This window comes from Planococcus citri, chromosome 1, assembly GCF_950023065.1.
Source record: "Planococcus citri chromosome 1, ihPlaCitr1.1, whole genome shotgun sequence".
NCBI classification, from domain to species: Eukaryota; Metazoa; Arthropoda; class Insecta; order Hemiptera; family Pseudococcidae; genus Planococcus; species Planococcus citri.
The window spans coordinates 38,361,883-38,384,640 of record NC_088677.1 but is presented as its reverse complement, the minus strand read 5'-3'; the positions used below and the strand labels follow the sequence as shown (position 1 = coordinate 38,384,640).

The following is a 22,758-nucleotide window of genomic DNA, read 5'->3' as shown; positions in this document are numbered from 1 at the left end:
CATACACGGCGTCGGCAGGCGGAAACACACAAAAACAGCGGTTCGGAATCCGGATAATTTCTTTTTCAAAATCCAAAATGTGTTTTACTTTATTCGCACGAAGAATATTTTTACATGCTTAAAAGTCATTATGGAACTTAGTTGAATTGAACTTTGGAAAACAGATCTGTACAGCTTGCTTCGAAGAGATGCTTTCCAGTCACCCGTGAGATATGAATTTGAAAGAAGCTCTTGAAAAATACGTTCAGAATACGAAATACGGTAGTGCTATTCATCAGATTGAAGCTTCAGTTTCTTTTTTTTTTACTGTAGCTTACAGTAAAATTTTTAACGTAGTCTTTTTTACAGATGCGGCTGAATATTTGGCCAAAGAAGTCAATCATTTCAAATTTCAATGTGAGAATAGAAGTGTTAAACTACCTTTCCAAATCCCGAGGTTCTATTTCAAAGTAAAGTGTGATCCTGTTCATGTCAATTGTCAATAATTTTGTAGTTCAAAGGTACAGTAATAATTTGAATGTATATATTTCAAGGTTCCAACGGAAAATGATGTTATGCAACAGCGTCTCCGTGAAGAAGCACGGTCCAATTTTTTACAACGTCGAAACAAAGAATTATTGAAAAATGATGAGCTCAAAGTATGACAAATGATATCCGAAGAACGCTAATATTTTCTTATTCGGTTTGATCTACACTGATATTTGTAATTTTGAAATTTTAGGATCTGTGGTCACTTCTGGATGAACATCAAATTCATGTGAATGGCGAAGAAGGTTTTCTGAGTTACGAAAACTTTTTAAGAGTGGCTTCCTTAGCTGAAAATAAATACAAGTAAGATGATACGAAAATCGCAGATTACATGAATTTCTATGAGGCCTTTCAGAATCAATTCTAAAGAGATTAATATGCTTATAGGAAATACTTTTCCCCGAGTATATTTGCGAAATTACAACAACCAGAATCATATGGAAAAGTTAATACAACCTGTTTATTTAATTACATTATGAGGAAAGTATGGTTGCATCAAACAAGAATTGGTTTATCGATATATGATAACACCGGAGAAGGATATTTGAGACAGGAAGTAATTGCTAATTCTACAAAATGTTTCTTAATTACCTATACTTTGAATCAATTTTATCGTTTATTCTATGTTTGAAGGATTTGGAAAACTATATTTCAGAACTTATACCCACATTGCCGCAGTTGGATGGCTTAGAAACTTCATTTCATAAATTTTATATCTGTACTGCTGTCAGAAGGTTTATGTTTTTTTTGGATCCCCTACATACAGGTCGCATTCGAATACAAGATATTTTGGCGTGCGGTTTCCTTGATGAATTGATTGAGGTAAGTTTCACTTTTTAATTTCATGTGTGCTTGTGTATTTATTAATTGCAAGTTTTTTTGTTAACATTTCACAATAGTTGAGAGATGAGGAATTATCCAAAGAATCTCAAGTTAACAATTGGTTCTCTGCGTCTTCTGCGCTGCGAGTGTATGGTGATTATTTAAATTTAGATAAAGACCACAATGGCATGTTGAGTAAAGAAGAACTTGCTTGGTAAAATTGTTAAATTTTGAATAATTCAATATTTGTTTATGAATGTATGTACTTACGTATAATATTATACAGGTACTTATGTTTTCTTACCTAATCATTTTTAGTTATGGAACCGGCTCGTTGACAAAAGTTTTCATTGATCGAGTATTTCAAGAATGCATCACTTACGATGGAGAAATCGATTATAAAACATACTTGGATTTTGTTCTAGCTTTAGAAAATCGGCACGAACCTCAATCGTTGCATTACCTTTTTCGTATTCTAGATATTAATGGACAGGGTTATCTGGACATATTTTGTTTGAACTATTTTTTCAAAGTATACATTCGTTCATTTCGCTTTTAAATTTTGGAATGAATTGGTAATAAAACAAATGAATTATAAATTTTAGGCTATTCAAGATTTACTCAAAATGAATGGTCAAGAACTTGTTCCATTTGAAAACATTCAAAATGAAATCTTTGACATGGTGAAGCCTGAACAACCGGATCGTATCACTTTGAAAGATTTGTTGCACTGGTGAATATGAAATTTCAAATGTTTCGAAATTGATTACAATTACAATATAAAACTTCTTTTGTTTCAGCGAACAAGGAGATACCGTCGTTAGCATACTGATAGATTTGCACGGCTTTTGGAGTTACGAAACTAGAGAGATGGCTGCTGCGGAAACTACCTCAGACATTTCGCGGAAGTGAAGTTATTGTGTTTATCACTTGACAATGACTGCCTTTATTTTTAAAAATACAATTTTTTAAAAGAACTATTTTATAAGACGCCAATTTATGTTTTTTCAGAAAAGAAGTATTGAAATACAAAATAGCATTTTCATAATATTTTATTCAACGGTATGAATTATTCGAGTATGTACAAAGTTTCAAAATACAATATTGACTAAATAATAATGTATAGATTGAAACGTAAATTCAAAAGAAAAAAATAAATAAATAGATGAAAGCACGTCTATAATAAACAATAAATAATTCTTAAATACAATCACGTTATATATAAATGATGTACAGAAGATGGTTATACTCGTAAGATGAATTATGGTACTTTTCCCATACCTCGATTTAATAAGAAAACGCCAGCTGGTTTCCGAGGTATTCTTAATATCGAGTTTGAACGATTTCGCAGTCAATGCAGCATAGTTATGTTACAGATATAAGGGCTTAGTACTTAATATACTAGGTAAAACACTCCTATATAATTGTTTCACATTCACACGATATACTTAAAAAATCACGAACAGCATAAAACACGATGAATGACTTGGAAAGTACAGAGACAACCAAATCAAAAATTGCAAGTGATTTAATTTTATAAGAATAAAGAAAATAGTCGAACAAGAGGTAATTCGATGCGTCAGCTTGACTCTATTGATCAGCTAAAATTTTGCCACAATTTTTTAGCGATCTTTCGAAAGCACGCTCTAAAATAACTTATAAGTCAAAATTCAAACTTGATGCAAAGAAAAAATTTACAAAAAAAAATCGCTTAGCCGAAAAAAAAATTCGGTTTTATTCGCTATCTGTTGATGACGACGACGAAGAATAAGAAGGTTGACGAGTTCGATATTTGCGTTTTTGATTCTTTTTAAATAAAGTGAATTTATACTTAGGACGGGGTGGTGAGGAGTACACATATACTCCGCTGTCGAGGGTATCGGTGGACGTTCCCCCGTTGCTAGCACAAACTTCTAATCCACTACTACTTCCGCTAGAACGGTCAGAAGAAACAACCGGATCTACTGGATCCGAGGGAAGCGATTGAAGTGCTTCTGAACGAACGCGTTTTAAACGCTGAAGTGCTTCCTTTACGCTAGATTTCGATTTTCGTTTTCGAGTTAATTTACTGGTAGTTGATTCTTCTTCCGATTTTGAGGACTGAGCAGCTTTTTTCAGCAACGCGGGTGATGCGGAAGAAGTCGAAGAGGATGAAGACGACGACGACGACGAGGATGATGAGGATGATAAGGACGAAGATGACGACGATGAGGACGAAGACAATGTTGAATGGTCTTCGTTTTCAGTGGCACGAAAATACAGTCCTAACGGACGTGTGGATGATGATTTCGATCTTCTACGAATGGTGCATTCAACGGGTTCAGTTGTTTCGGGATTTTCTTCTTCTGAATTCAAATTTTCTTCGGAAGAACTAGACGAATTCTCTGAAATAATACACCAAAATTATAAGTATCAGAACAAAATATATTTCATAATATTCCACAGATAGATTTTTCATACCATTATCAACACCTAAAGAAATTGTATGCACAACTGTTCGGCTAGGCGGTACATCTAAAACAGTGTGAAGATGACGTTGAAATGATTGATGTTTCATTTATTGATGTAAAATTGAAATAAACTCACTTAATTCTTCTGACAGACTAGAGTAATCAGTATCATCTTCAAAGCATTCAATGCTTGTGTACAAAGAAGTTTCTGATGAATCGTCATCAGACTCTGAAGCTAATCCATCACGTTCTCGTTGCACCAAAGAATCAAAGAAGGCCATCATTTGTGGATCTTCAGCAGTGGATTGTTCGCTGTAGTCATGTGACATGAACTGCGCAAACCAAATAAAATTAATACAAGGATACACATTTTCATGAAATTGATTACTTGAAAACAAATTGCGTTACTTGTCCTGATCTTAAAAGTAATGATACATATTCGTCATGAGTATATCGTTTGCGAATCCAGTCGGATGTATTTTGAGTTCCATCGGGTAAAGGCATAGGACTCCACATCTACAATAAAATCAATAACACACGTAATCAATTTGCTGAAGACATTACAAATTTGTATTTATCAACGAATAAATATTACTTTAATTATTTTTTCTACTCCCGAAGACGCTATAACGCAGTTATAAGGATCGAAGCGAACTTGATTCACTATAGAGCGATGACCTTTCAGCACTAAATGCGCGTTACTTTTGGGGTTTTCTAAACCGTGGCACAAATATGTATGCATAAATTTTACATTCCGAAGACAATTAAAATACTTGGTATTTATATTGTGTTAAACATACCATTTTTCATCGCGTCTGAGATTTTCCACATGTATAAGTTGAAGTCATCGGAACCAGATAACACGTATTCATCATTTAATCCAGCAAAGCAACAAGATTTCATCGTGCACGAGTTATAATAATTTTCGTGGAAGAATTGAGCTATATGTTTCGAATTATTGATCTCGTATAATATCGGTATTTGTCGTCTTCTAAGAGCCAAAATTCTGGTACCAGTTTGATCCCACCGTACATTCATGCAACTTCCTCGACGACCGTATTGTAACAAAACTCTGTAAATTCAACGACATCATCAATTTGGTACACGAAACCAGCATTATACATTATTTTATTAAAACATACTTATTAGAGACACGTATGTCCCACAAGGCAGCACCTTCTTTAGAATTGGCAGTGGTGATCAATCTGGGGTCAACAGGGTTGAACATGACAGCGTGAAAAGGTGATTCAAATTGTGCCAACTTATACGGATCTATCATAAAAAACACCAATATTTTAATTCGGAGTCAAAAATGAAAATATGGAAAAAATTTTGCATAGCGCTTCACTCTTACCACTGCTGGCGTTTAACCTAGTATCGAAAATCAAAATGCGACCATCTTCTCCTGCGCTGGCAAATATATTATCGTTGCAAGGATCAACAGAAATTCCATAAATAGGATGTTCCAAGTTGAAAACATCACACACTTTCCGTCTGCAGAAGAAAAATGTTTATTAAACAATAACGAGTGCACAACTTACGAGTGTTATCCCATGAAAAGTTTCCAAAACATGTGGTAATGATACGATGGTACATATCATCTCGATTATACCATTAGCTCTTTCTTACATTGAAATAAAAATTCATAAAGAAGATAACCATCATTAAATATTACTCATGCAACATCATCATAAATTTGAAAAACATAGAATATGATAACAAGCTTACACGTCAAATTTCTGAGTAACGATACCTAATAAAAACTATAGCAATTTAAATTTATAACTCGACATTGATATACAATAAACTTGATGACGATCACCTTGATTTTGCATTTTAAACAAAATTTTAGATTAGTTTGGAATATTTTTCATACCATTCAAAATTTACTGATTATAATTTAATACTTAGTGTGTCGTCTTGGTAATAAAAATCATAAGATACTAACGTTTCCATGTCGTGAAGAATAACTTGATCGTCGTTTCCAGCTGAATATATATGAGTTACACTATTATCGAAAGACAAGCAAAAAATATTGCTGTGATGTTCTGACCGCATAACTGTAGGTTTTCCGCAATTGTGCAACGCTTTTTGAACGTTCCACAGTAACACTCGTCGATCATCTCCACCTGAAACAAAATCAATGTATAACGATTGATCATGAAACTTGGAATTGAAAAATCACAAATTTCCTTTTTTTAAAAAATAAAATATTGTTCTGTAACCTACTAGTCGTTCTAATAAATTGAAGCAGTTACGTGTACATAAAAAACTAAATAAAATAGGAATGTATTTAAAATATAAAATTTTACGGGAAAATTAAATTCTGAACTTTTAGCACACTTATTCCAAACTTTCAACATAGAATAGTACTGTTATACTCATAAGTAGCTCAAAGTTTCAGAAATTTGGGCACGTAAGATGACATGATAATAATGATAATTATAAGTAATCCAAGATATCATTATGCCCTAAAAAGTGCAACTTTATCGCATTAACTAACCTAAATATAAATTTATATGAAAAAAAAACTGCGTCCAACCACAAAATATTATATATCTATACCTGATACTAAATATTGGCCGTTACTGGAGAATTCAACAGCATTAACACAACCATAATGGGAAACAAGATCTCGTTTGAATAACAAGTCATTTTTCCTGCTCAATCTGTCAGATATCAACTGGTTACAAGACGTGGAATTTTTCAAAATTTCTCGATTGTATAAAATACTACAAGTATTGGAATACAACGTATCCATTTTCAACATCGGACTGATATTTTTTAACAAGGAATAAAAAGAAAGGAAAATTGATATTTTAGAATCGCCGAATCTCACAAAACAGTTTCCACTGCATAATTACACGATAATTATTTGACATAATATATCACCACAACTTGATTTAATTTAATTTAACATCGAACACTGTTCCATGGGTGTACTGACTAATGAAAATGAGACGATTATGGAGAACAGAATTTTTTACAAAAATTTAGTAATCAGCTGATTTACTCTGTTAAAATGTCGAGAGCCAACAAAAAGTAAAATTTTCTTTCCCTCTCCACCCCAATTATTCGATCGTCACAAAACAACTCGGCTGATAACAACTACAAGCAAACAGATCATGAAAGTATGAAAGTACACGGTATGCCACCAACACAACACTGATAAAATTTTAATTTCATTCATACTTTTTTTTAAAAATTACACCTCTCAACGTCTCAATTTCTGTCTTATGAATTGAACTGACAACTGAAAACTGGAAAGTTGGAAAATCAAATTGGTTGAAGAGGAAAACTGAAAAGCGTTTGAATGCTTTGAATTGAAGGAATGGACTAGGGATGAAACTGAAAGGATGCGAATTGCGAATGCGATGTTGGGGGGACGCGAAGGCGTAGGTAGTTTATTTTTATTTTTATCAGTTTCGTTGTTATCAATTTTAAAGTTCTAGATTAGGGAAGTATACGCATACGCCATTTTGGTTCGACACAACGGATGTAAACAACATCAAAGCGTATGTATGTATACAACCTTACGAGTAAAAAATGCAATTTTTTCGATTGTTCGCGGGTTCAGGTGAATTTTTAAGTAGTTTCAAGCTAAAGACAATGAAATTTCCTATCGATTGATGTTAAATTTTTGTTATTTCGCGAAAAATTGACGATTTTATGAATACTTCTATTAACCGATTTTTTCATACTATATGTGTCAATTTTAAACTAAAAATACTCAAAATCTTCAGTGAACACACAGGTATTTTATTATATCAAAATGTTCGTAATTTCATCGTCTTTAAAATGGGCGTTTATCGAAAGCTCTACATGCAACCGTTCAAAAGTTGTAGAAGTTTAAAGTTGCGAAAACAATGCAAAAACCAACCGCGGATGGTAAGTATTGAACTTTGAACTAGAATTACTCAAAATTTTCAACGAACACATAGGTATATTAATACAGCAAAACGTTCGTTATTTTATCCTTTTTTAAATGGGTCTTTACCGAAAGCTCTACCTTCTACCGTTCAAAAATTCTTGAAGATCAAAGTTGCGGAAAGTGTTCAAATTGTGTTATCACTGTTATCAGTCACTTAGTGTTGATTGTAGAACATTTTCCGCAACTTTGATCTTCAAGAATTTTTGAACGGTAGAAGGTAGAGCTTTCGGTAAAGACCCATTTAAAAAAGGATAAAATAACGAACGTTTTGCTGTATTAATATACCTATGTGTTCGTTGAAAATTTTGAGTAATTCTAGTTCAAAGTTCAATACTTACCATCCGCGGTTGGTTTTTGCATTGTTTTCGCAACTTTAAACTTCTACAACTTTTGAACGGTTGCATGTAGAGCTTTCGATAAACGCCCATTTTAAAGACGATGAAATTACGAACATTTTGATACATTAAAATACCTGTGTGTTCACTGAAGATTTTGAGTATTTTTAGTTTAAAATTGACACATATAGTATGAAAAAATCGGGTAATAGAAGTATTCATAAAATCGTCAATTTTTCGCGAAATAACAAAAATTTAACATCAATCGATAGGAAATTTCATTGTCTTTAGCTTGAAACTACTTAAAAATTCACCTGAACCCGCGAACAATCGAAAAAATTGCATTTTTTACTCGTAAGATTGTATACATACATACGCTCTGATGTTGTTTACATCCGTTGTGTCGAACCAAAATGGCGTATGCGTATACTTCCCTAATCTAGAACTTTAATCAATTTGATACGCCGATAAATTTTGAATTTTGAATTTTTTATGTTTCAAGTGTTCGTATTCGTGAAAAAAATGTTTTTTGAAGACCCAAGTTTATGAGGAAAAACATGCGTTTTGTAAAAAACAAACGAGTGTGTTTTGATTTTCTCAGAACACGATTTTTTCTTACTAATGATGGTACAAATAAGTGCACGGAAACATATTTCAAACCTTACAATTTCTCTTATGGTAAGACTTATTGTACTCCGCATCCGATAATTTTGAGAAATAGTGCCTTGGCCAGGTATGTCGACGAATTCAGAAAAGATTTTGAAGCCCATCAAGGAGGAAAGTTTCGAGGAATGAAGAGAAATGTTGCGCAGAGGAAAGTTGAAATTGTTAATTCATTGATGAGCGAATGGAGTTCAGCCTACGATAATATCAATTCATTGCAAGAATTGCATTCAGGTATGTTCAAATAAATTTTTTCAAATCATTTGAAAAAAGATGATTTCAATTGGATGATCGTTGGTGATTCTCTTTACAGATAATGTGAAGGATGAAGCTTTTCTGAAATCTTTGGACAAAGAACTCGAGCAACAGAAACAAATTATGGAGAATGCTGAAGATGCGGTAAATGCATATACCTAGTACTTATTTTCAAATACATAGTTATAGGTTTTGAAATGAAATTAAAATATTTCCACTGGACTTTAGATGCTCACGGAGCTAATACCTGAAGATGAAAACGAATCTTGTAATGAAGTAATCGTTGAAGTGACTGCTGGTGTTGGTGGACAAGAAGCCATGTTATTTGCTCAGAATTTGTACGAACTATATTGTTCTTACGTAGAATTTAAAAAATGGAATTGCGAATTGACTGATCTAGAGAGAACAGATCTGGGTGAAAAATTATTTCAAATTGTATGTTCTTTATTTTCATAGTTCACATTTTACATGTACGCATTTCATTTTCTAGGAGGGGTAAGGCACTCATCTTTGTTGGTATCAGGCCCCGAATGTTATAAATTTTTTCGCTTAGAAGGAGGCGTTCATAGAGTACAAAGGATCCCGAAAACTGAAAAAAATAGCAGAATGCATACCAGCACAGCTACAGTTGCTATTCTTCCTCAGCCATCCGAAGTATTACTACTTTTCATAGTACTCCATGATGAATTTCTGGACAGTTTTGATATTAAACTTCCATTGTTTATGTTTATGAGTAGATAGATATAGTTATAGATGACAAAGATTTGAAAATTGAGACTAAAACTGCACGAGGTCCTGGAGGTCAACATGTCAATAAAATTGAAACAGCTGTTCGCATTCATCATATACCTACAGGTTGGTAGTGCGGTGACATCGTTAACCAGACTGCTCAGCTGCAGATCATTACATTTCTCTATATAGGTACTCGCTACGTAGAATTTAGAACTACATACGTACGTGCTACGTTCTGATTTTTGTTGTTTAGGTATTATTGTTGATTGTCAAGTTCATAAATCGCAATATCAAAATAAGAAAATCGCTATGCAAAAATTGCGTTCCAAGTTGTATAGTATAGAATTGGAGAAAACCGGTTGCGAAGTACGAAATCTGCGAAAATGTCAAGTATGTTATTCCATTCGAATTTTCGAACCATACAAAATAAAGTGAATAGAGCTTTTGTCATTCTTAAATTTGTTTCCTTTCACAGATTGGTACAAAATCTCGCAATGAAAAAGTACGAACATATAATTTCAGCCAAGGTCGTATAACTGACCATCGATTTAATTTAAGTGTTTATAATTTAGAGAGATATTTTGAAGGGAACGATTATTTTGATGATTTTTTGCATTCTCTTCTAGAAATACATGCTAAACAGAATAAAAAAGAATTTCTGGATATGTTGAAGTCTGCGTATGCATAAAAAATAAAGTTTTCTTGTGAAGTGCAGTTATAACTACAATTGTGTTTGCTATTCGAATCATTTATTTTCTATGAACAATGAAGAACATTGAATCTAGGTTACATGATATGTCAGTTTTGACTGCGTTGAGTTTTTGAATTGAAATTTGAAATGCAATCGGCGAACCGACCACGAAGGTTTGTGTCATTGTGTGTTTGTGGTTCACTCCGCATACCCACAACATTCAACTTTCAAGTGATAAGTGAACGTGCGCATGCGTATTGCGCACTAATACTGATAAGTTGTCTAGGAGTTGTCATTCAGTCATTGTCAATTTGTTACTTATCTTCTGCATTTCAATTTTCATACTAAATACCAACAAACGAAATGATGCCCTCACATAATGTATTAATTTGTATTAATGCAAATTGATATAACTGCTGGTTGATAGTGCTGGCCGCAGGTTGATTGCAGTTGATTGATGAAGTAATTCATTTTAATCCAAAATGGAAAGCGGTGGCCTGAATTATGAACTATTTTTGCAAGAAATCGAAGGAGTCGATGATTATTGGGGCCCAACTTTCAGGTATTTCATTGTATTATGTTATCCCGGTGTTTGTTTACTTTAGAAATAATTATATTCATCCAAAAATGATGCTTATCATTGTAGAGCTATTTACGAATGTGACGATCATCCTAAATTTATGGAACAACTTGATAAAAGAATCAAGTATCATGATAAAGAAATAGAACGGATGTGTAATAATTATTATCAAGGATTCATCGACTCGATTAAAGATCTTCAGCAAGTTCGAAATCAAGCAAAAAATCTGAAAGTGAGTATAGCTTTGAAAACATTAATTATATTCTTTCAATATCTACCTCACTTTCAAAAATATTTGTTTTGTAACTAACGTTGTAACATTACAGAATAAAGTTGTCGAAATTGATAAAGCAATTCAAAAATCTTCGAAAAATTTCGAAGAGAAATGTGAAGGTTTGGTGGAAGCGCGCAGAATAGAGTATAATACAACCGCAGCGATTTCAACCTTGTCCAGTTGTGTACCGGTATTAGCCACATACAGTAAACTACAAAAACAGATATCCGACAAAAGGTGATCGATTACGCATTTTTGATTTGTAGAATCTCTATATGTAGAATACTGTGTGTATACTTTCGTGCGCGCAAAAATTAATGATACTTTTTTGTAGATATTATCCAGCTTTGAAAACTTTGGAACAATTGGAACATTTGTACCTGCCGAGAGTTTCGAATTTGAAATTTTTTCAGCAAATGATTGAAAATATTCCTGAGTATGTACTTGTTTTTGTCTCAACCTTTAAACTACGGAACCTGTCATTTAAAATCAACCTCTCATTTCATTTGTGTAGAATTAGAGAAAATGTGAAAAAAGTATCCATGTCAGATTTGAAAGATTTCTTAGAGAATATTCGTCGGCTATCTTCAAAAATTGGTGAAGTTGCTATGAGACATGTGAGTTTTTATAACAGTATAACAGTCATCATATGTATTTAAAAATGTATGCAGTCTCGAGTTCTGATTGAACTTTTTTCTTCTGCAGACTGCTGAACAACTTGGTAGTGATTTAGATGTGGTAGGAATAAAATCCAAGAAGAAGAAACACGTACCAGGTTCAGTAGAAACTTTATTCAATGTTTGCACGTATTTCTTACATGAAACTTGATTCATTATTGTTTTTCAGGAGATAATTCTCCAGATGTGATGTTGGAAAGTGATGAAGATCTGAGTGCACAGCATTTAATTGATTTTTCTCCTATATACCGTTGTCTACACATATATACTGTGTTATCATCCAGGGATGTTTTTGAAAATTATTACAGAACCCAACGTGAAAAACAAGCTGGACTCGTTGTACAACCACCATATAGCAAAGTTTGCCGATGTTATTAATATTATATGTAGCAATCCTTTTGAACATTATTGTGATAGTTTTTTTTTCTTGTTTTTAGTTGGAAACGATTGTACATTACAAGCAGTATTTGCAGAGTATCGTTGGGTTTTTTGTTCAAGAAGATCATATTTTGAATACCAGTAGCGGATTAATTGACAGAAAATATCTGAATGAATTGTGGGATTCTTCTTTGTCAAAAATAATATCAACTTTGAAGAGCCAGACTGTGAATGTTTTATTTTATTTTTAGCAATGTTGTGGTAATAAAATTTAATTTCCGTTTATTCCAGGTGATCTGTTCAGATGCCAATTTATTATTGCGAATTAAAGATTTGATATTGTTATTTGCGGCCACTTTGAGAGTAAGGTTACTACTCATTCGAACTTGACTTTAAAAATTTTCATTCAGAAGTACTGTATTTTATGTTTTGACAGAATTACGGTTATAAAGTTGAACCACTAATCGATTTTCTGCATGAAATGAAAGATAAGTACAACGATATTTTAATGCAGCGATGGGTTCAAGTTTTTATGAGAATTTTAGAAGAAGGAAGATTTCTACCTATTCAAGTGCGTATGACTTGATCCAATATTTATCATAAATTCATCATTATGTAATATGAATAAAAATTATTTTTTCAATGATCATATTCATGGAAAAAAATTGAAGATGCACTGATAACTGTAAAAATATTCAACCTTTGATATTAATGTTCTAGGTTTCAAATCCTGGAGAATACGAAGATATTGTCGAAATGTTTCCTTTCAAGAATAACGTCCTGGAGAAGGCTGAATTTCCTAAAAAATTTCCATTTTCGGCCATGGTTCCGAATGTATATCATGAAGTCAAAGAATTTATTTACGCAGTATTGAAATTTACTGAAGATTTAAATTTAAAGTTTGTATACAATACGTGTATTATGAGAAAGAATAATAGCATGTTTTTAAATCTAGCAAAAATAATAAATTATGCTTATTCGAACTTTTCCTACCATTTCAGGCAAGCAGAAGTTGATGATATGATCCGAAAATCGACGAATAAATTATTAACTCAAATATTTAGCAGTTGTTTATCATCTTTATTTCAAAAGTCAAATCTAACATTATATCAAACTACCCAAATCATAATTGATACCAATTACTTGGAAAAATCATCAGTTTACTTGGAAGAATTTATTTCCAATATTACGGGGTGAATCACTTTATTTCTGGATTCAATTTGAATTAAATTGGAAAAGTTTTATTTTGTATAATTTGATTTCAGATCTTCTAGAGATGCCCAGCTGTATTCTGAAACCGACATTTATTTATTCAAAGTTGCTAGAGATGATGCTGAAAGGCAAATTTGTGAAAAATTAAAAAACAAACTGGACGAATTTTTAGAATTGGAGAATTACGATTGGATACTTGTTGAACCACAGGGTCACGCATCAAGTTTCATCACAGACCTGATTGCATTCTTAAAAAGTACATTCGAATCTTTCACCGATTTACCGGTAAGTGTATTTTTGAGAGAATCTCATCATTCCAGGGAGGTTGTGTTCGATTTATAATATATGTTCGTTTAATGTAGGCCGAAGTTGCGCAAAAAGCGTGCCATTCAGCGTGTGAACATATTGCCAAGTCTTTACTGCGTTTCATGACGAGCGAAGATGTTAAACAAATATCCATGGGTGCTTTGCAGCAAATTAATTTGGATACAATTCAATGCGAACGTATGTATACTACTTTTTTTTTGTGAGAAATTAGCATAATATGGCTTATTAGTACATAGATTGATTTTTTTTTTCAACAGAATTTGCTGCATCTGAACCTGTATCAGGACTAGAGGAAGGAGCTTTATTGCATTATTTTAATGATCTGAGGCAATTATTAGATCTGCTCATGTCTTGGGATTGGTCCGCCTATTTTCATGATTATGGACAAGAGAATAATAAATATGAACATGTTAATCCGCTGACAGCTATCATAATTTTAGAAAAGTTAGAGAGTTTTCTTTTATTAAAGCGTGCATTAGTTACATAGCCGAAAATCATTTCATTCCCGTGCTCATGATTTCAGATTGAGAGAGGCTGATAAGAAAAGTGTTTTTATGGCTTTGAAGAAGAGCGAAAGGGATAAAAGAAAGTTACTCGATACAGTTTTGAAGCAACTTCGTCCGTTGGCCAATATCAATTGATTTAAGTATCATTTACACCAAGCGGATGATTTCGATTCACGAGTAATAAAATGCGGTGTATCTATCCCCTCTCAAGATTTGTTAGTTATCGCTGAAGTAAAACTTCATTTCCGAATTTTTCACGGTTTTGTTATGTTATTAGACTCATCATTTTTGTTACTGTCATTTGTCAATTATTTACCCATATTATAAGAGCGTTATTTGCTTTTTTCAACTAAAACTTTTATAATTTTATCATCGTATCATGTGCGAAAAACATTGGTCACCGTTCCATTACTTATTCCGCTGTATTATTATGTATTTGAAATCTGTACCTTTTTGAAGGAAATATATATATTTTTTTTTCATTTCAAAGCTCATTAAATACCTATTTATCATTGACCGTTCTCATTTTTTCGCTTTTTTATTGTCAGAATGTTAAATGACTATAAATTCTGTGAAACCGAACACGAAAAGTATATTATTAACGCATAACAGAAGATCTTAAATTCACATGATTAAATAGTTTAGTAAAAATATTCACAAATGATATCAAAAAAAATTAGAATACTTTCTTATTCCTCTCAGGTAGAACAGAATCTTTCAAGTAATGAAAAAGTGGTAATAAACCGTACTTTTTGTTTTTCTTGGAAAAATATTTTGTAACGACGTCGCTGTCATCTGTAAAAATTCAAGCAAGAAACAAATGAATCCAAATTGTACATTACATATTTACGTTTCGGAAATGAAAGAAAATAGTACTTGCCTAGTAACGAACTGGATGAATTCACCGTAGTTGGTAAAACGTGATCGTTGGCAGACAAAGAAATGAAAAGAACAAATGGCACCATCCATACGCAAATGGTGAAATATGCTATCACCTGTTGAAAATTGATCCAAATTACAACAATAATACTTCAGAGATGAGGCGAAAATGAAATTTACCCACCTCGGAAAAAGAATGAAATTCAGTTCCAAAATAATGAAATGCGAAGTAATGGTTGACTATTAATACTATAATAGACAGCACGAAAGAAGGAGATTTCAATGAAACATAAGGGAACGTTCTAAGGATTAGAAAATACATCATCTGTCCGATTATTCCGCATATTGACATGGTCAGCGGAAGTTCTTCGAATAGCCAAAGTCCGCAGAAACACAAGAAGACGAACTGAAACATTAGGCTCGTTAAAACACACAACAGTTGATTGAATTTTTGCATTCATTCAAAGTTAGAACTTACAACTGTAATCCATGTTATAACTTTCTTCGCAATAACAGTATATTCTTCAACTAACTCAGCTAAATAATACAACCCTGAAACTATAAGACATTACGATTTAGTACTAACAAAAACCGGCAAGTTTCACTTCACGTTACTAAATTGTCAATTAACCAGATCTTCATCTGAAAATTTCACTTCCAAAATTTCCTTAGGGTATAATTTATTTACACAAGCATCTTAAAAACGTATTTTTTTATCGAAAATGATATTTTATTTTTCTTTCTTACATGCAGATTGAAAATCGAGGTTTCCTAGAATGCTCTGAAAAAACAAGAGTAAAATAATAATTACCTATAGATATAGTTCCAAAACATATCTGAATTAAGAAAGACAACCACGTAAGGCAATATAAGAACCACATTTTAAATAGCTGAACATTTTGCAAAAAAATTGCCGAGCAAAATTTCAGAATCGCCAAATCCGCATTTTTGTTTCAATCAAACTGCTTAAAGTTATCACTTATGGAATTGAAAAAAATAAGAAAACTGTAAACAAACTTCAAGAATAAAATATGTGTACGTATAATAATTATTTCACCGCTTCGTGAAAATTTCAACTTTTCAAGCATTTACTCTTTTCTAAATAACTGAGTTCATGAGAAAATGGCAAATCAAGTAAATCCGAAATCGAATCGAACGGTGAACACTATCAGACTATCAGTACTTTGGTCATGATCGCCAAAAAAATTACTAATTACTAGAGACTAAGGATACTTTTCGGCATCGTGTGCTGTCGAGTGCTTTCGGCTACGCTCGTTTGACTTGTCTCCATGAAAATAAGGCTTTTGACGTATTGCGGGTTGCATATCGGTTTGCCTGAACTTTATCGGTTTGGTGGGCATTCTTATCAGTGAGTATCAAAATTTCATATTTTGAGCAATTTTCACAAGGTGTTTTTGAAATTTATAGCTTTTATTTAGTTTTTCCTTCAATTTTAAACACTGTTAAATCTTGTGATGGAAAAAGATCCGCTCTTTGTCGAGGTTCAACGACGTTTTGTCAAGTTCTTTAAAACTCGACGAAGAGAGGATCTTTTTCCATTACAGGGTTTAACAATGTTTAAAACTGAAGAAAAAACTAAATAAAAGCTATACATTTCAAAAACACCTTGCGAAAGTTGCTCAAAATAATGAAATTTTGATACTCACTGATAAGAATGCCCACCAAACCGATAAAGTTCAGGCAAACCGATATGCAACCCGCAATACGTCAAAAGCCTTATGAAATATTCTCCTTATCAAAGATGAAACTCCTGTTTCCTTTTTGTTCAAATCTTTCTTTTTCATAATCATATTATTTCATACGAATATTGTACGTATTTTAATGATAAAACTCGTGTTAGTCCTGTTTCTTTTGAATTTTAATCTGTTTCATAATTTCGTCGACAGTCTTGTACTCTTGTTAGACAACTTGGTTTCCGATCCGAACATTACCAAATGGCAAATATAAAGAAAAAACAGCTGTGATGATACTAGTCTTTCGAATTCAATTTGAAGAAAATGTAAAACGTTAACAGAAGTGACGTTGTTGTACAAACATTTGGAACTTGGAAGTTTTTCAAAAAAAGATTGATATCACATCAGTCAAAGTCAAAATCGAAAAAATCTTATCAGATTTCCAACTGCTCACAAGGCATTTAACCCAAATTATGTGTATATTATTGAGCAACAAAAAATTGCATTCTACAAGAAATACAATGAAGAATACGTAAAAGACAATATAATATTCGAATGTTATAATTAATTTTTAATTAAAATTAAAAATCTCATCAACACTATCAACAGGAACAGGGAACTTGAATCATTACAAAGAATAAAGTCAAACGAGCGTAGCCGAAAGCACTCGAAATCACACGATGCCGAAAAGTATCCTTAGTCTCTAGTAATTAGTAAAAAAACTATATTCGTTCAACGGAGTTGCCACATTTGCAACAAAAAACGCGTTTGAACGTGTTTTTATTACAGTTGAATTTAAAACAAAACACAATTAATAATTTGCAAAAATACGACCGAAATGTTTAAAATTTGAAATAAATTTAATCAAAAATTACCAAATTGATTAATCATCTCAAATTAGTCTCATGCTTTTTGATTTTGTGATTTATTACATAAGTCAATGATTTTCGGTGTAATTTTTGCATTTAAAATTGTAGCACTGAAAAACTTGATCAACAACAACATCAACAACAATTTATTTTTTATCATTACCCAATAAATTGCTAGCTACACTTCATTAGAGGAATAGGTCCTGCAAAATGGCTGTCGTAATTTTAGTGTTCATGACGTCATAGCATAGATTTTCGTGATGTAAATAAACTTATTATCTTTCATTATCTTCATCTTGTGTTTTATTAGTATTGTATTTTCTCTTCATGTTTTTCAGCTAATTAAATAAATTAAGCTCGTAAGTCGTAGTAAACAATTTGTAAGATGGAACCAAGTTCAATAACGTGTGACCGCTGTGGTCATACATTTAAGCATAAAAAAAACTTGATCAAGCATTTACAGCTCTGTATCTGTATGAGTGAACAAAAAGATAGTAATGGTAACGGTAAGCGATAATAGGTAGAGGTACTTCAAAAAACCATGTAGGATGGGAAAAACTCATCATAGTCATCATAAGTTCTTGTCTTACTATGCTATTTTCTTACAGAGATGAAAACCAGAAAAAATCGAAATCACATTTTATGTGCTGTCTGTAAATATCCGTCGGCTTCGATGAAACAATACCATTCGCACTTATCTAACGACTCTAACGTACATCAAATTTCCACTCCTATTGAAACTTTGAATTTTGATTCTGAAAAAGGTACTTTTTGAATGGTACCTCATCATAGTCGTAAGTCAAAACGGAAAAAAAACAATACTCTTTTATCTAGCGCTGCTGAAAAAGAGATGAGAGAAAAGCTTAATTGCCGATCAATCAATGCTAATTCACAGACTGGATGATCATATGTATTGATTTAGCTTGTATAGATATGATAAAGTTTAAAGTCTCAAATTTCTTTTCATCGTTTTATTGTTTTACTTTTACATATATGTTAACTACCTTTTACGTATCTAATACGATTTTTTTCCTTTTAATTTTAATAGAAAACCGAACCAAAATACTGTTTCTTTACTTATTCAAAATGTTATGAGCTGAAGATAATTGATAAAACTTCCACGAAGTGATAAAGGAGTGATGTCAAAGCTCTGCTTCGATTACATCTGTAGTTATGACGTCACTGACTATCCCTGGAAAGTAGGACCTATTCCTCTAATGAAGTGTAGCTTAAATAGCTTTTGGTTTGGTTTTTGGTGTGATAAATAAATGTCTCGATCTCGATCCTTACATTTTTTGGAAATTTATGAATGTAGAGTTTTCATATTTTCGAATCGTGCTTTGTAAAAGATTGAAAATGGAAATACGATCTTGCTGGATGCATTTCCTTTTGCTGTTTATTTATATGCTATTAATATTCGTGTTTTCACGATTACTTGATTTCGTCTTTTGGTATCATCATGGTGTTTCTTCGATGGAGTTGGTTGATCCAATTGTTCTGAGCGTTCGTCATTTAAAGCAGATCTTGGATAATAGAGGAATCAGTTACATTGGTTACTTGGAGAAAAACGAGCTAGTGCAGTTGGTCAAGGATTCTGGTAAATATTTACTTTGTTATTTTGTATTTCGTGTGTTTCGCAGCCTACCTATGAATTCATCTATCTTGTTAATTTTCAAATAGCTGATATTGTCGCCGAGGAAGTTAAAGAATTGAAAACACGCAGTGTTCAAACGAGTCAAGCTTTCCCATCGTCGTATTTCAAAGGAGCTGCTGATTTCTACGAACAAGTTGAAGATTCTAAAGATAGTGTTTGGTTAGTCCATGTTATACCACAAAATAAACATGATCATAAATTGCTCAACGATGCTAGTTGGGAAAACGTTCGTAATTACCTGACTCCATTTGCTATACGTACCGGAGTGTTCAATTGTGCATTAGATCCTGGGTAAGTAACAGTTTTTTCCATTACAATATCGATTTATTTCGTGAACTAATTTCGTGGAGTGTTTCTCGATAGTTTGTGCAAATCGAAATCATGGAATGAACCACTTCTCTTATTAGCTTTACCAAAAGGAACTAAAGCTAAAGATAAAATGGTGGTGAAAACGTTTTATTCGTATAAACAACAAGTTGGTCCCAACTCAATATTTAATATTATTCAAATCGTTCCCAATTAATGCTTCCTATATCTTAAATCATTTTCATAGGCAATTATTCAGTGGATTCGTGAAGAACTCTCCGTACGTGTTCGTAAATTCCACAGTTTTGAAGAACTGGAGAAAGAATGGCTGAGTACATCACCTTATTCTTCGCAGGATATTAAAATATTACTACTGACTCATTTACTGAATCCACCGTTGTTTTTAGCTGCTTTAAGCATTAAATTCACAGGTAGACTTGTTTTTCAGTGTACAGTAGAAAATGTATGTGATCGTTGTAACATTATGTACATATCATTTCTATATTCTTGTCTACAGGCCGTGTTAAATTTGGTATTTTTTCGGTAAAGAAAACCGATATGGAAGACTTATCAACTAATATTAAAAATTTCAATCACGTCCCTTCTTACGTAATCATTACGCAAAATAATACCGTGATATACGGTCAGAAGAAATCTCAGCGGTGTAATTTCAATTCTATGAATATATTTTTGAAAGTTTTACAACCAGAAGTGAATGATATATTTGTATTCAGTTTGATCATCGTTAATATGCTGGCAATACTCGATATATTTCAGGTACCAATTTTGACTAATCTGCTGGTTGAATTCTCCGATTATTCAAAAATGATGATTTTTTCCTCATTTATTCGTGTTTTAGATGTCGAAAGAAATGAATTCATGGTGGTGGGAAATCGGACGTGTTATATGGACGCTAATGAATTACAATTTTCGTGCTCTAGCTGTATGGTTATTGCTTGTGAACATTATTCAGTGGCAGTTCATAAGTATTTTCGCGGAAGCTGGCACCACGCTTTTGCGATTTTTCGCTCTCACCAACATAGGAACTCTCGCTATATCGGACTATCAAGGATGCTATAACGCGCCGTCGTTATTTTTTACTTCTTTTCTGGTTTACTGCTACATAGCGACTAAAATGTTGAAAAAATATTACGAACCGTTACGTTCTCGTAATGTTCCAACCATCGCTGCGAATAGTTGGGTGGAAAGACTTCAGTTGGATACGTTGTTTTTGGATTCGTTATTTAGACGTCCCATGTTTTCTCGTCGATACTCTCAGACAGGCAACGACGACAGAATACAAATGGAAATGGACGAACGTATGGACTCCATCGTGGCGAGATTGACATTACCTAATTTCTGGTTACAACCGGCGATTCCGAATGATTACATAAAGGACCTACCAGTGTGGATCTTTCGTTCAGATCGTGAAGACGAAATGGATGCGATTAAAAACCTCATGGATGGTATCAGCGAAAAATGCGATACCTCTGAACCTGAAGATAGGAGCTCGTCTAGCAAATTCACGTCACCTTCAACGGCATTCTGCCCCTATAGTTACGATTGTAAATTGATACGTAATGGTAAAGTGAATTATTGTTCAAAATGCTTAAGGTCCAAGCAGAAGGATGGTATCGAAACTGCTATACTTTCTCCGGAATGTGCGATTTGTTTGGAGTTGTACGAATCTGGCATGGTATTATGCAGCTTGCCATGTCGTCATAGTTTTCATAAGGATTGCATAGTTACGTGGTTAGAACGCGATAATCATCATTGTCCCATTTGCAGATGGCCTGCGTACAAGTACAAACCAATTTTGCGAACAACTCATTTATCAGAAAGTTGAGCATAGTGTAAAAATGCGACGTTTTTGAAATACTTTTGCTTTTTATGAAAATGTATGTAAGTTTCATTTCTAGTCTGTGATCATCTTACTTATATAGTTTGTTGAATGACATTTCTCAGGAAATGAATTCATATTATTTTTATTTAAAATATTTTTATTGTTCTATTCTCATTTTAATCACATATTTAGATCTATACCTATTTTCAAAATCAATTTATCGCTATGGCTTCATTTCGAATTTTCGTTTCGTTTATTCTTCTCTAGCTTAAGTAATGCTTTTCTGATGTTCTTACGTAGGCCTAATATAGTAGTATGTATTGAATAAGTTGATTATGAATATTTCAATTTGTAATTAAATTGCTGTGTTGTTATGTTACTGAAAAGGAGAATTTTCTATGTAAATACATATTATGCTTTACACATTATGTTAACCGTACAACTGCATCCTTTTTGATGCGTTTTTATGTGATATTTTTCAAAGAAATAATTTTATTTCTGTTTCAACCTGGATGACGTAGCTCAATTTTTGTATAAATTTTTTTTCTTTAAATAAACTTCAGATTTATTTTACAGAAGATTCATCTCAAGTTTTGTTTTTTGTTCGTTTATTTTATTTTATTTTATTTTTTTTCATTTGTCAATCGTTTATTTACGTATTTTTTTTCTTTTTTGTCTTTATAATTGAAAGTTACCTTTTAATTTTTGTACCTGTGTAAGTTTTATTTTCTGATTAAACTAAGTCCTTATATGTACATAGACATACCTTATAAAATAAAAACAAAAAATGCATGCGAGGATATAATTTCTAACTGCTTTATTTTCGTTCAAATTTTCAGAATTGTGATGGCCATCACCATTCTCTGCTACGTACATGCCTACGTGAAAATATGATTTAGCGAAGAGTAAGATATCAATAATTCGAATTAGCCATCTCGCGATTTAGATAGGTACCTATAGTATGCATTTAAAATCTTCTTTTTGAAGGGAAGGAGGGATGACCTGCGATTTGAATACCCAATCACGAATCGATAATTTTCTATGAAACGATTCCTTGTTTTCGCATTTCATGTTATACCCACGAAAATACCCGCGAGGTGATGCTAATGACACAATGCACACATTATACAGGTAGTTGAACCCCTCAACTTC

At 32.7% G+C, this 22,758-nt stretch overlaps 6 protein-coding genes across 7 annotated transcripts; 4 read left to right on the top strand and 2 right to left on the bottom strand.

The window, feature by feature from the left end:
• The first annotated feature begins 8 nt into the window (after positions 1-8).
• Positions 9-2,400, top strand: LOC135831791 (serine/threonine-protein phosphatase 2A regulatory subunit B'' subunit gamma-like). 2 transcript variants are annotated; one of them, XM_065344564.1, is made up of 10 exons: positions 9-261; positions 337-449; positions 534-638; positions 722-831; positions 916-1,084; positions 1,162-1,350; positions 1,428-1,564; positions 1,669-1,882; positions 1,956-2,083; positions 2,151-2,400. In XM_065344564.1, the coding sequence occupies exons 1-10, from the start codon at positions 213-215 to the stop codon at positions 2,260-2,262; spliced, it is 1,326 nt and encodes a 441-aa protein (XP_065200636.1). In that variant the 5' UTR covers positions 9-212; the 3' UTR covers positions 2,263-2,400. The 2 variants fall into 2 exon arrangements, with proteins under 2 accessions (XP_065200636.1, XP_065200638.1); XM_065344566.1 differs by having other exon boundaries at positions 11-261; positions 349-449.
• LOC135831786 (DDB1- and CUL4-associated factor 5) lies at positions 2,385-7,141 on the bottom strand. Its single transcript, XM_065344541.1, has 10 exons — positions 6,366-7,141; positions 5,749-5,929; positions 5,155-5,294; positions 4,943-5,072; positions 4,601-4,872; positions 4,396-4,514; positions 4,209-4,316; positions 3,937-4,132; positions 3,811-3,864; positions 2,385-3,734 (listed from the first exon to the last, which is right to left on the bottom strand). The coding sequence occupies exons 1-10, from the start codon at positions 6,568-6,570 to the stop codon at positions 3,085-3,087; spliced, it is 2,055 nt and encodes a 684-aa protein (XP_065200613.1). The 5' UTR covers positions 6,571-7,141; the 3' UTR covers positions 2,385-3,084.
• A 684-nt stretch (positions 7,142-7,825) lies between these two features.
• Positions 7,826-10,443, top strand: mRF1 (mitochondrial translation release factor 1). The gene is made up of 7 exons (XM_065344567.1): positions 7,826-8,963; positions 9,043-9,128; positions 9,213-9,399; positions 9,475-9,638; positions 9,722-9,839; positions 9,970-10,106; positions 10,192-10,443. Exons 1-7 carry the CDS (start codon positions 8,612-8,614, stop codon positions 10,402-10,404), a joined length of 1,257 nt encoding a protein of 418 aa, XP_065200639.1. The 5' UTR covers positions 7,826-8,611; the 3' UTR covers positions 10,405-10,443.
• A 177-nt stretch (positions 10,444-10,620) lies between these two features.
• Sec15 (exocyst complex component Sec15) lies at positions 10,621-14,877 on the top strand. The gene is made up of 16 exons (XM_065344539.1): positions 10,621-10,969; positions 11,054-11,219; positions 11,314-11,498; positions 11,596-11,697; positions 11,776-11,878; positions 11,967-12,036; positions 12,108-12,298; positions 12,376-12,543; positions 12,608-12,679; positions 12,753-12,887; positions 13,037-13,215; positions 13,318-13,509; positions 13,582-13,813; positions 13,891-14,032; positions 14,113-14,299; positions 14,379-14,877. Exons 1-16 carry the CDS (start codon positions 10,890-10,892, stop codon positions 14,494-14,496), a joined length of 2,322 nt encoding a protein of 773 aa, XP_065200611.1. The 5' UTR covers positions 10,621-10,889; the 3' UTR covers positions 14,497-14,877.
• Positions 14,878-14,928: 51 nt separating this feature from the next.
• On the bottom strand, positions 14,929-16,467 carry LOC135831797 (protein TEX261). Its single transcript, XM_065344576.1, has 5 exons — positions 16,052-16,467; positions 15,719-15,798; positions 15,425-15,646; positions 15,242-15,356; positions 14,929-15,156 (listed from the first exon to the last, which is right to left on the bottom strand). Exons 1-5 carry the CDS (start codon positions 16,119-16,121, stop codon positions 15,038-15,040), a joined length of 606 nt encoding a protein of 201 aa, XP_065200648.1. The 5' UTR covers positions 16,122-16,467; the 3' UTR covers positions 14,929-15,037.
• A 2,449-nt stretch (positions 16,468-18,916) lies between these two features.
• LOC135831785 (E3 ubiquitin-protein ligase RNF103-like) lies at positions 18,917-22,418 on the top strand. Its single transcript, XM_065344540.1, has 6 exons — positions 18,917-19,400; positions 19,484-19,748; positions 19,821-19,932; positions 20,011-20,194; positions 20,281-20,540; positions 20,623-22,418. The coding sequence occupies exons 1-6, from the start codon at positions 19,109-19,111 to the stop codon at positions 21,607-21,609; spliced, it is 2,100 nt and encodes a 699-aa protein (XP_065200612.1). The 5' UTR covers positions 18,917-19,108; the 3' UTR covers positions 21,610-22,418.
• Positions 22,419-22,758: the final 340 nt, after the last annotated feature.

What these genes read in the sequence shown, in the direction of transcription:
- Sec15 (XM_065344539.1), top strand. Translation starts at nt 10,890, where the DNA reads ATGGAAAGCGGTGGCCTGAATTATGAACTATTTTTGCAAGAAATCGAA. An exon ending in ATCAAGCAAAAAATCTGAAA is followed by an intron (nt 11,220 to 11,313) that starts GTGAGTATAGCT and finishes GTAACATTACAG; the next exon opens with AATAAAGTTGTCGAAATTGA. An exon ending in GAAGATTTCTACCTATTCAA is followed by an intron (nt 12,888 to 13,036) that starts GTGCGTATGACT and finishes TTAATGTTCTAG; the next exon opens with GTTTCAAATCCTGGAGAATA.
- LOC135831797 (XM_065344576.1), bottom strand. Translation starts at nt 16,121, where the DNA reads ATGTGGTTCTTATATTGCCTTACGTGGTTGTCTTTCTTAATTCAGATA. An exon ending in TTATAACATGGATTACAGTT is followed by an intron (nt 15,647 to 15,718) that starts GTAAGTTCTAAC and finishes CTAATGTTTCAG; the next exon opens with TTCGTCTTCTTGTGTTTCTG. An exon ending in TTCATCCAGTTCGTTACTAG is followed by an intron (nt 15,157 to 15,241) that starts GCAAGTACTATT and finishes GAATTTTTACAG; the next exon opens with ATGACAGCGACGTCGTTACA.
- LOC135831786 (XM_065344541.1), bottom strand. Translation starts at nt 6,570, where the DNA reads ATGTTGAAAATGGATACGTTGTATTCCAATACTTGTAGTATTTTATAC. An exon ending in CGGCCAATATTTAGTATCAG is followed by an intron (nt 5,930 to 6,365) that starts GTATAGATATAT and finishes ATTTTGTTTCAG; the next exon opens with GTGGAGATGATCGACGAGTG. An exon ending in TACTTTTAAGATCAGGACAA is followed by an intron (nt 4,133 to 4,208) that starts GTAACGCAATTT and finishes TGGTTTGCGCAG; the next exon opens with TTCATGTCACATGACTACAG.
- LOC135831791 (XM_065344564.1), top strand. Translation starts at nt 213, where the DNA reads ATGAATTTGAAAGAAGCTCTTGAAAAATACGTTCAGAATACGAAATAC. An exon ending in TGAAAAATGATGAGCTCAAA is followed by an intron (nt 639 to 721) that starts GTATGACAAATG and finishes TTGAAATTTTAG; the next exon opens with GATCTGTGGTCACTTCTGGA. An exon ending in TTAGCTGAAAATAAATACAA is followed by an intron (nt 832 to 915) that starts GTAAGATGATAC and finishes ATATGCTTATAG; the next exon opens with GAAATACTTTTCCCCGAGTA.
- mRF1 (XM_065344567.1), top strand. Translation starts at nt 8,612, where the DNA reads ATGAGGAAAAACATGCGTTTTGTAAAAAACAAACGAGTGTGTTTTGAT. An exon ending in ATTGCAAGAATTGCATTCAG is followed by an intron (nt 8,964 to 9,042) that starts GTATGTTCAAAT and finishes TTCTCTTTACAG; the next exon opens with ATAATGTGAAGGATGAAGCT. An exon ending in TCTAGAGAGAACAGATCTGG is followed by an intron (nt 9,400 to 9,474) that starts GTGAAAAATTAT and finishes TTCATTTTCTAG; the next exon opens with GAGGGGTAAGGCACTCATCT.
- LOC135831785 (XM_065344540.1), top strand. Translation starts at nt 19,109, where the DNA reads ATGAATGTAGAGTTTTCATATTTTCGAATCGTGCTTTGTAAAAGATTG. An exon ending in AATTGTGCATTAGATCCTGG is followed by an intron (nt 19,749 to 19,820) that starts GTAAGTAACAGT and finishes GTTTCTCGATAG; the next exon opens with TTTGTGCAAATCGAAATCAT. An exon ending in CAATACTCGATATATTTCAG is followed by an intron (nt 20,541 to 20,622) that starts GTACCAATTTTG and finishes TTCGTGTTTTAG; the next exon opens with ATGTCGAAAGAAATGAATTC.